The 10,567-nt window shown below is 47.8% G+C and overlaps 3 protein-coding genes across 3 annotated transcripts; 1 reads left to right on the top strand and 2 right to left on the bottom strand.

Annotated features, from left to right (window-relative positions):
• The first annotated feature begins 94 nt into the window (after window positions 1–94).
• LOC137913903 (myelin-associated glycoprotein-like) lies at window positions 95–2,732 on the top strand. Its single transcript, XM_068757526.1, has 8 exons — window positions 95–140; window positions 268–636; window positions 728–1,024; window positions 1,287–1,532; window positions 1,621–1,920; window positions 1,998–2,082; window positions 2,195–2,234; window positions 2,520–2,732. Exons 1-8 carry the CDS (start codon window positions 95–97, stop codon window positions 2,730–2,732), a joined length of 1,596 nt encoding a protein of 531 aa, XP_068613627.1.
• A 393-nt stretch (window positions 2,733–3,125) lies between these two features.
• On the bottom strand, window positions 3,126–7,951 carry si:dkey-24p1.1 (uncharacterized protein LOC556718 homolog). Its single transcript, XM_068757516.1, is given in 13 exon segments — window positions 3,126–3,509; window positions 3,837–3,894; window positions 4,007–4,101; window positions 4,192–4,255; window positions 4,336–4,420; window positions 4,516–4,788; window positions 4,898–5,167; window positions 5,350–5,652; window positions 6,093–6,389; window positions 6,463–6,731; window positions 6,769–7,174; window positions 7,391–7,804; window positions 7,888–7,951. Coding segments are annotated over 13 exon segments (2,934 nt in total). The 3' UTR covers window positions 3,126–3,173.
• A 973-nt stretch (window positions 7,952–8,924) lies between these two features.
• On the bottom strand, window positions 8,925–10,261 carry irgq2 (immunity-related GTPase family, q2). Its single transcript, XM_068757505.1, has 2 exons — window positions 10,183–10,261; window positions 8,925–10,092 (listed from the first exon to the last, which is right to left on the bottom strand). The coding sequence occupies exon 2, from the start codon at window positions 10,068–10,070 to the stop codon at window positions 8,925–8,927; it is 1,146 nt and encodes a 381-aa protein (XP_068613606.1). The 5' UTR covers window positions 10,071–10,092; window positions 10,183–10,261.
• Window positions 10,262–10,567: the final 306 nt, after the last annotated feature.

The raw sequence follows: 10,567 nt of genomic DNA, 5'->3' as shown, positions 1-10,567 counted from the left end.
TTCATAAAGACAGGATGTCCTAATCGCCATCTTTTTTCTTTTTGTGTTTGGGGGCCTTTAACTTATTCCAGAACCATCGACCTGACAGAAAAGCATGACGGGCACTGTAAAGGCTGTCTTCATGTGCTGTCTGCTTCGAGGTAGGCGAGTTCACGTTCAAATACATTTCGAGCATCCTACAGATGTTTTCTCTGACTCGCACATTAATTCTGTCCTTAATATTCATGGACATGCTTCCAACTATCCGTTCTCTTTGTCACCTTTCAGGTACTTTATGCCAGAACTGGAACGTCTCCATGCCTCGGACTGTTCGTGGACTAAGTGGAACTTGTGTGCAGATCCCCTGCACTTTCACGTTGCCCTCTGATTGGGATGGATTCCTGAGCGCTTCCTGTAAAGCCATTTGGAAACAAGGGACCGAGCCTAAAAAGCAGGTGTTTGGTTCCAGCCTCAGCGTAGAAGCCGCAAGAGCTTACATCCTGCAGGGAACTCTGACGGGGGACCTCGGGGAGAAGGACTGCACCACCGTCTTCAACGACCTGCCCTGGAACCGTTGGGGCGACTATCATTTCAGACTGGAATGTAACAATTGGCTGAAGTACAGTTTTCCCAGCTTGGTCTCGATCTCCGTTCAAGGTTTGTCACGCCCTGTTAACCCTTTTGCATATTAAAGAAATGTTGAAATAATTTTTCCACTTCCTCATTGCCCCCCCTCCCCCTCCCTCAGATTCACTGCCTGAACCGACCATAACTCCACCCTGGGTGATGGTAGAAGAAGGGTCCCGAGTGAGGTTGAAATGCTCGGCTCTAGCCACCTGCCCCATCCTTCCTCCGGCTCTCACCTGGACCCCCGGCATAGGCGACGTTGAAGAGGTCAAAGAAGCCAACTTTATGACCTCTGCCATGAACTTCGTCGCTTCCCACCGCCACAATGGACAGACGCTCTGGTGCAGAGTTGTTTACAAGCGGCAATCTGGCTACAGCGATGTTTTGACTCAAAAAAGTGTGACCCTCCAAGTGACTTGTGAGTTTGTTACCTCCACCAAGGAGGTTCTGTTTTTGCTGCCGTCTATCTGTCTGTCTGTCTGTCTGTCAGCAACATAACTAAAAAGTGACAGATGGATCTTGATGAAGTTTTCAGGAAATGTTGGGAATGTTACCAGGAATAGATGATTTTGGTGAGTGTGTTTGCTCAAAGGTCAGGAATCAAAAGGACCAATTGCAACCAAAAAAGATTCTGGAATAATGGAAAGGTCCCTTTTCAGATCCCCCGAGGAACGTCTCAGTTCTGGCTGACCCCTCTGGTCCAGTGCCAGACGGCGCCACCGTAACTCTGACCTGCCTGACCGTCGCCGTCCCACCGGTAGACCGCTTCACCTGGGTCAAGGTGACTGGAGGACAAAGAAATATAGTGGGATCCGAGCAAACGCTCATCCTCACTGTGACCAAACTGTTGGAGGATCGGTATCACTGCGAAGCTCGGAATGTCCACGGAGCTGCTTCCTCAGAACCCGCCAGCCTCGATGTCACGTGTGAGATTTATTTATCTCTTGAATTGTTAACATCATCTGGACGGTTGGGCAAGTTTACACAAATAGCCCATTACCCTCTCTGTCCCAGTTGCCCCCGAGATCCTGCCTTCCTCCAACTGCACCGAGGTGTCGTCCCAAGAGTTCCGATGTTCCTGCCGAAGCCGCGGGAACCCACTTCCGTCCCTTATTTGGGAATTAGCCGGAGGGCCCATCAATAACTCTGCTGACGTCCCGGTCAAGGAAATTCCCCTTGGGAATTCAGAGAAGAGGAGCGTCATCAGCTTGAGCCGTGCGGATGAAGGCGTGTCTTCTGTCGTCTGCCGCAGCATCAACTCGCAGGGGTCTGTTAGTTTCGCCTTCAACGGGTCCTTCGGCGAAGCTCAGCGAGGTTAGGCGACTCTACGGCGTCCTCTTTCAACGATCGGCCTCTTTGCGTTCGCCGCTGATTGGCCCGGTGCTTTCCAGGCCCCGGCTCTACGTCTCTTTTGATTGGCTGTTCGGTGGGAGTGATGGGGATGCTGCTGGTGTGCATCCCACTGATGCTTTGCAGGTGAGAAACTTGAAAAGTCAACCGGAAATTATCTCCCCTTTTGGTTTCAAGATGAAGTTTGTCATTTGTGGAGCGGTTCCGGCACTGATCCGGCTTCTTGCCTCGATTGTAGGAAAAGGGGAGGCACCCTTTCCCAGAGCGCTGCTCACGATGTGAGTTTATGTCCTTTCACACTTCCACTTATCACCATCTAAAATCCATATTACGTCATTAATCTGTTTGATATTTAGGGAAATTGGCTTTTTTGCTGTTTAATCTTCATCAGGTCTGGCTGAGTTCTTAGATTCTGTCAGAATAATAAGAAAAAATGCTGCTTTAACAACAACAAATGCTAAAGTGGAGTAGATGTCATTTAACCGGAACCTAACTGGCTCAAGAGAAAACCAATCCCCGTCTTCCCCATTAGTGAATTGGGTTTCTCCCTTGTTTCACCATAGAACTGTTCACGCCTGGATGTGATTTACGCCAATAAAGTCACGCTGGAGCAGGGAGGAGACGACGAGGAAGACTCCCTCCACTACGTCGAAGTGGACTTTGTTAAACTCCGGGCGAATTCCGAGGGTGAGCGCGGAGAAGAGGAGGTCAGGGGCTCGGACTCCCAGACAGAGGAGTACGCCCGGATCTATCCACGCTGCAGAGGAGAAGACTAGAAGGAAGAAGACTGATGGTCCCACAGGACAGGTCTGCAGCAGGGATAGAGCTGCTAACAGGAAGTACACTTGTCCTTTAAACCTTAGCTTCTTTTGTTGCTCTCTCTGAACAAAAAAAGGATTTTAATTCTAAACGGTGATGATACCTTTGACCTCCCAACCATCATTAACATTTTTGCTTCTCTGTGGTTTATGTCATCTTCTCATGCCAGATGTATATTTTGATAGTTCTGTCACGCACTTTTTTTGACTTTATTTTGAAATTCCATTCACATTTCTGTTTCATAGGATTTTCACTCTGTCTCAGCAACATAAAAACGTCAACAAATGTTTGCTGTCTTTATTCTTTTAATAGATCGGTTCCTTTCCACTTTGCATATAATTGTATGGTGATATAATACAAAGACGCTGCAGCTGCTTGATGACGAAGACAAATCCATCTCAGCTCTTCACCACAGAGTAGTGAATCTCGTCTTCATCGGAGGAGCTCGAGTCTCCCCGGAATGCTCTCTGGTGTCCGGGCTTCGCCTTAAATCTCACCTGGGAATAACTGAGCTCTACTTCTTCTTCACCGTCCGGTGGGTTCGGAACTCGGGCTGCTTTGATGTTCTCATACTCCTCCTGATGTTCTCCCTGAAGTTCACACAGATTCATGTTAATGATGGTTTTATTTTTAGTTCTAAACAGGAAACGGCTTCTTGGTTCCAGTATATGAGCACGCAGATGTTCTTGACAGGGCGTGCTTCTGCTTTTTATAGAGTTCTTGATGTAGCTGTACTGACACCAAATGAGCAGCGTTAAAGATTCTTATGATGCCTCCACGTCTTTATCTGGATTTACTCTTAAATTCTTCACTCATTCAATTTTTCTTAATTTAATTAAACAAGTTGTCTCGGAAAAACATCAGTAATCTATTTTCAATAATTCAGTCTTTATGTTTAAACCTAACGAATTCACTCATCCCAGCGCTTCTAAAGACATTTTCTGTGCGGTAAATCCATTTTCTGTGCGGTAAATCCGGTTAATTGATTCTCTTTGTAATTTAAGGGTTAAGAATTATTTTAAATGTAATAAAAGTTGGTTGGAATTTATTGTTGGCCTCACCTGTTTTCTGACTGTTTTCTGGATCACACTATATTCGCACTGAATGTTGGACGCAGACCTGCGGAACAGATGAGGAGGAGGAATACAAAAAAACCAAAAAGCTTAATCATAGAGTGGATCAAATGAACCGTGTGTGTGCGCGCGCGCGTGTGCGTGCGCTGCTGCCTTACATGCTGTCTGCTTGATGCTGTTGCCGTCGGGTCTTCGGCCGGTCGACTCCAGCCGACTCGCTCCTCTGATCGCCGCTGCTGCGATCGCGCCGAACCTGCGCGGGTTTTACGCACAGATTTCATTCGGATGCGTTTATTAAAGAAGACGAAAGAAAATCTTTGCGCAAATTGTTCGTATAGATCACCAGAGAAGCGAAACACGGTGGCGCGTTGGTAGTCCCCTGCTGCGAGGATTTGTTCCTCTTGTTTCTGAAAACATCAAAGGGACATGAATGTTGTTGTTGTTTTGCACGCCGGATCATCCGCGCAGTAAAGTTCATATACTTTACCGAAAGATGAAGAAAACGAACGTAATAATAATCAGCAGGATGACCAGAAAAAAGATGACGAACTTCAGGTGCTTCATAAATCCTCCTGTGTCGGGAGAGAGAAAATAAATCCACACATCGGTTTAGATTTGGGGGGAGTAATCAGCGAACTTCCAGGCCGGCGGAGGCGCGTTGGCTCACCGTCGTCAAACAGCAGCACCGGTTCGGACAGCGCCTCACTGAGTTCGTTTCCTGCAGTGCAGTAGTAAAGTCCCGGCAGGTCTGAATCCACCGTGTAGTTCTGCTCATCCGACACCTTCGCGTCCCTCTCTTCTCCTCCCTCCATCTTCCGGTACCATGCGTAACGCGTGATGGGCGGGAAGCTGCGGCTGCTGCAGCTCAGCATCACAGACCGCATCCCGCCGGGATGCTGCTGCGCATGCGCTCTGGCGACGCTCGCCTCTTTTGGACCATCTAAACAGGGAAGTTTCAGACAACTTGTTCGTTTAGACCAGGATTATTACTTGAATCCGGATTAGATTCTTAATCTGAGGCGGTGCCGTGGGAATATCCCTCCACTCACACTTGACTTGAACCTGCTCTTGCTGCGAGTGTCCGGTGCCGAGCTCATTTCTGGCTGAGCAGCCGTACAGCCCGCTGTGGGAAGGGCCGACGGACGGTATGTCGATGCTCTGCGTCTCCTCGATGGTTCGGTTCCCTCCGTCAGCCGCGATGATCCACGCGAACGAGCTCGCCGCTGGGTGGGACTGGGCGCTGCACCGCAGAGCCAACGACTGGTTTTCATCCACAATCAGACCAGGCCAAGCCTCGACCCTCACGTCTTTGGGAGGATCTGGAAAATATCATCACAGTAAAGAGCAGAGCTGTGTCAGAGGTCAAAATTACATTCTGTGTGTGCCGTTTGGCGGCTTTTAAGAAAGCTTGACTCGATTTAAGGTCAACTTTAAGCTCTGAAGCCACTTTTCTCCTGAGCTTCTCCTGCTTGAAGCCAAAAAAAAGAACTCAGACGCTTACATTTCACCACTAACGTCCTCTGCGTGCTTTTCTGCGCGTCCACGCCGTTTGTGGCTTTGCAGCTGTAAACGCCCGTGTGTCTCGGCTCTGCAGTAAATGTGTACACCAGAGCGCTGATCCGCTCATCGTCATCATCATCATCAGGAGGAACGAACCCCCACTCTGGAGGCGGAGGATTCAGTGTGGACGCCTTGGTCAACTGGAGACGCGACCGGGGGAAGCTTTCAGCGGTGCAGCTGATAGTGACAAGCTGACCCGCCGTGACCTCGGCGTCCATCGACAGCACAAGGTCGGTGGGGGGATCTGTAAAGAGGAAGCAGCTGTGTGGTTGATATTCAGGAAGATCCTGCTGTAGTTTTAAATCTATATACCGCACGACTTGAACGCAATCCGTGGACTGAGAGGAGAAACACTTCTCCAATCCAACCGGTGCACAGAAAGTTCAACAAAGACACTTTAAATGCTAAACCTTTTTTTTACGTCAGAATCTTGCTTACATTCTAGACTACATTTTCGCTTGGAGTGCTGAGTTGCCATGGCAACAGCTGGCTCTGATGATGAAAAAAAAAAGCATTTTTTTTTTTACCTTCACTTACATTTTCTTAATCAATTAAACAAATGACACATTGAGAGATGCTGAAAGTGAGAATCAGGCCGGCAGCCACCGGTATTATGCTAAGCTAAGCTAATAAACGATGTAAAAGTTTGGGAAAGCGTAACTTTAAAGTAACTAAGTGACTTACAGAGTACTTGTATGCACATCGGCTGACTGTTGTCCCCTGCTCTGATGATGTTGGTTGCGTTGCACACGTAGCACGCCTCATCCGTCCTTTGGACACGCGGCCAACGCAGGGAACTCCGGCCATCTCCGAACAAGTTCCACTGTGACGAATCCGTGTCTTCATCCGCATCGTAGCGATGCCAGGAGTAGCTCTCCGGTGCAGGATTTGCATCAGTCTCACAGATGAGCGTTAAGGATTCATTAACTTTCACCTTGTTGTCTTTTTTGCCGATGGAAATATTTGTCCTCCTCGGCCCATCTGCGAAGAAGAAATATCTTTTAATACGCTTCCCATGTCAAGACGGCCTGCGGCTTCATTTCCCGTAGCTTACATTGGACCTGGATTTGAAGTGGGCCTGAGCTTCCAGAACCCGCAGTGTTAGTGGCACGGCATGTGTAGGAGCCGCTGTCCTCGGGCTCCATTCTTTTTTTCATATAACTTGAATGCACACCGACGGGCCTCCGATTTCTAGACCAAGTGAATTCAGAAGGCCTCGGGTTGCTTCTCTTTACGACACACTCTAAAGTCATTTCCTTCCCTTGGGTAACACTGGAAGTAGTCATCTTTGCCTCAACTCGAGGGGCATCTGAAAAAGAAAGACTAAGATCTATTTAGGTTCAATCTGGGTCTGGATCGCCATCAAAAAGGTTCTCGATTGTTCTTGGTGTCTTTAAGCACCAACCACGAAAAGTGAATTGGAGTTGACTGACAACTATTACAAGTCGACAATGTAAGTGTGACTTACTAACCCGACACAAACTTACATTCGACGGTCAAATTGATTCGTTGACTCAAATGGACGTCTCTGCTATTTTCCGTTTGGCACGAGAACTCCTTGCCGTCGTCGTCCCAGTTGGCTCGAAAAGTGACGGTGGCGGTTTTCTGCATTCCATTTCTTTGATCATTTTGGGGCAGCGTTTTCCTCGTTTGACCTCTGATTCTTAGGTTTACGGGGCACGAACTCAAAGTGGAGCAGGTGAGTGTCACCATGTCGGATTCTACCGCAACAGGTGGTCTCCCAAACGTGATGGGACATGGATTTTCTGCAGAAATAAGATGAGTAAAACAAAATAGCCAGTGATAATCCACACAGCACCAAACAGCGCCTGTAGAATAAATTATAAATGGGGTGGGATTTTTGTCAAATGTAATTAATCGTGTAATATGTTGTCTTTGTTTCCCCTTCTTTATATTAATGAATAAGAACTCATTTGATCATTTCTGATGCCAGATCAGTTCATCTTGACGCTTGGACTTACCCGTCACTGTGAGCTCCACATCTTCAGTCACCCATTTAAATTCTGCCTTATCGTTTATAACTCTGAAAGCATATCTCCCGCTGTCAGTCGTCTTCAGGCCGCACATCACAATACTGCAAAATCTTTCTTTATTGCGCGTGTTGTATCTCCAGCTTGAAGACGGAGACCCGCTGTACCTCACTCGAGCTGCAAAGTCTGGACTGACGGGGCGTTCTGAATTATTGCTGCTGTAAACAACAGCGGCTGCGAACTGCATTTTGTTCTTATTCCACAATGCATCCTTCATCCAAAACCAGTACGCCCCGGCGTCATCCACACCAGCAGTGACTCTGCATTTGAGTTCGATGCAGGAGCCCGCCGTAGCAGTCAGGCGGCTGTCGGTGAGTTCGAAGAGTTTATTGCAGTTGGACAAATCTGCATGAATGAAAACACAAGAGGGAAGTCAGTCATATAAATGGAAATACATTGATCAGTGATGTAAAAAAAATAATCCCTACTCTTATTTAGGACCAGAATAATAACACAACAGAACCGAGCAACTGTGTGAGGGTCCATTTCCATCCAGCAACGAAGAGGAAAATCTGGCAACAAAAGGCGTGTATTATGATTGCTGGTGGTATATTCATTAGTGTCGTCTATACACACACACACACACACACACACACTCAGTCGTCAAAGATAAATAAATAAATCCTTAATACTTACAAGCAGCTTTCCAGCTGGAAGGACAGACCAATGAAAAAAACAAATCATGTTCAAAGAAATAAGGAAGCAGGTCAAGGAAATATATATATATATATATATATATTAATGCAAACGGAGGAGAAGGTCTCACAGTTTTTTCAGTTTTTTTATTATAAAAGTTTTCACAGTTTATAATATGGAATCATTTTAAGGAGAGACATCGAGGCTTAATGTTTTACAGTGCAACACCTTTTCTTTTTATTATTCCTACAGGCTTCATATACAGCATATGCAAAAAGGACACTCTAGTTCTAGATACACTGATACACTTTTTGACAGGGAAACAAAAACTGAAGGTCGTTTTATTCAGACGCCGCAGTATCTTGATGACTCGTGTCAGAGACATTAAACTGTACTTAAGCAGATGGTGAAAGATCCAAAAATATTATTGTTCTTACCTCAGACGAGGAGCTCTGAACAAACACCTTCTCTGCTAAAGTAAGATTATTTAATAAAAGGAAGTTTTCACACTTCGCCTAAAAAGTAAAACAATTTGCCTGTCAAACGAGACCAACGAGAAGTCACAAACCACCTGATGCAGATGGTGAAAACACTCTGTTATGAATCTCCCTCTCACTTCCTCTATTGCATGACTTTGGTAAAAGTGAAAGTTCACCGGGCGCAGCGCAGCTTACATACTTTTATTGGCAAACATTTATGTTCATAAAGTTTCTAAAATTTGCTCGAGTTTTTCAAGAAAAAAGTAAAAAAGGATTGAAGGAGGACGAAGAGTGTTTTCAGTCACTTGACAAGGTGAACTACAAATAACCGGGAAACTTCACGGGGATCTTTAGCAGCGCTTCTCCTCCCCAAGAGCGACGGCCACTATCCTTTCTGTGTCGGCCGCCATTTCTTCGATGGCGCCGTTTAAGGCTTGCAGCATGGCGGTGAAGGAGCGGCTGGCTGAACGGGCGTGTCTTGGCATCGCCATCTCCACCCACTTTGAAGAAACCGCGGCCAGCTCCTTTTCTGCCGCCGCCAGCCGTCGTTTCACTTCGGCTTTTGTGACTTCCACCGACAGCGGGCAAACCCGCAGGCCCGCGAGCCCGGCCGGTCCCACCCCTCGCAGTCGGGCCAGTCGCTCGACCGATTCGTTGTCCAGGCACAGAGATAACCGTGCTTTGGTTAGAATCCGCACTGCCACGCTACAGTCCACCACGGAAGCCACGAAGGGGACAGGAATGGCCGATACCCCCCCGGATAGCGTGGCAGCTGCCCAGATTAGGGCTTTGAATGCTTCCTTTTTTTGAGAGACCAGGGTGGAGGTGAGCGCCGGCAGAGCCAGCAGAAGGGAATGGGCTCGGATCTCCGGAAGGTCTTTCCCCAAGTCCTCCAACAGGCGGGGGAAGTCAAACTTCTCCAGGGTGGAGGGTGTCACCACGTAAACTTTAGGTTGCGCTACACCCTGTGATGTCAGCGCGTCCAGAACGGATTTCCTCTTTGCTTCGAGGCTTTTTTCCGTGTCGTCTGCTAAAGCGAAAAGAATAAAGTACACGGCGTGTAGCTGCAGCGAACGGGCCTCCTGGAACACCTCCACGCCGTTGGGGTGGGGCACCCGGGTAAATGTCATGAAGACGGCGTTGTAGCGGAGGAACCTCACTTTGTCCACGTATCCCTCGGGTTCAAACGGACAAGCGGCCGGGACAGGGGGCAGATCCCACACACGAAAGTCGGGGTGCTTAGGGTCGGGGTAGGCCGCCACTTCCTCCGAGGCAGCAGGGGAGGCGCTCGGAGCTGCTCCGTCATCCTCTGGACCGAGGCCACGGAGGGAGTTCATGAAGGTAGATTTTTCAGCCCCACGGTCCCCTGCCACAGCGAGGTTGATCCTGCTGATCAGAAGATCTTCCATTGCATCCTTGACGTCTGCTAATTTATTGCGCTCCATGGACTCCTTGAGGGTCTCCAGGAGGTTCAGGCCTCTGAAAACATCCGCCATGCCTGCAAAAGAGTAGAGACAGCTACTAGATACGTCCATTTATGATCGAGGATCTTTGCAAACAAACCTTTAACATTGACCTGTTGGCTAAGTTTCAATTCGAGCTACTCACCCGCGGATCTGGAAGAGAAGCTGCGCTGCGGTCGGAATATCGGTGCTGCCGCTCTGAAGCGGCGGCGGCGGCGGGCTATTTAAAGCATCCTCCCAGCAGCAGAACAACGTAATCCCGTTAGCCTGGCCCTAATCCAGAATCACTGAGCGCGTACCTGCATGCTGCGTGTGGATTATACGTTAGCCTGCTTACCTTGTTCCAGCATAAGAAGACACTTACATTCAGGAACACAAACCACACGTTGACAAAATCATGAAGGAAAGATATTTGGTCAAGGAGAATATCCCATTCATGCGATTTTAATTTATTTTTATGCATTTTTTATGTGTTTTACCACGTAAAACAATCGTCTGTCCACTTTGTAAATTACGGCTGGGGCTTGTAG

This window comes from Brachionichthys hirsutus, chromosome 3 (assembly GCF_040956055.1).
Source record: "Brachionichthys hirsutus isolate HB-005 chromosome 3, CSIRO-AGI_Bhir_v1, whole genome shotgun sequence".
NCBI lineage: Eukaryota > Metazoa > Chordata > Actinopteri > Lophiiformes > Brachionichthyidae > Brachionichthys > Brachionichthys hirsutus.
This window is presented reverse-complemented; position numbering and strand designations above follow the sequence as displayed.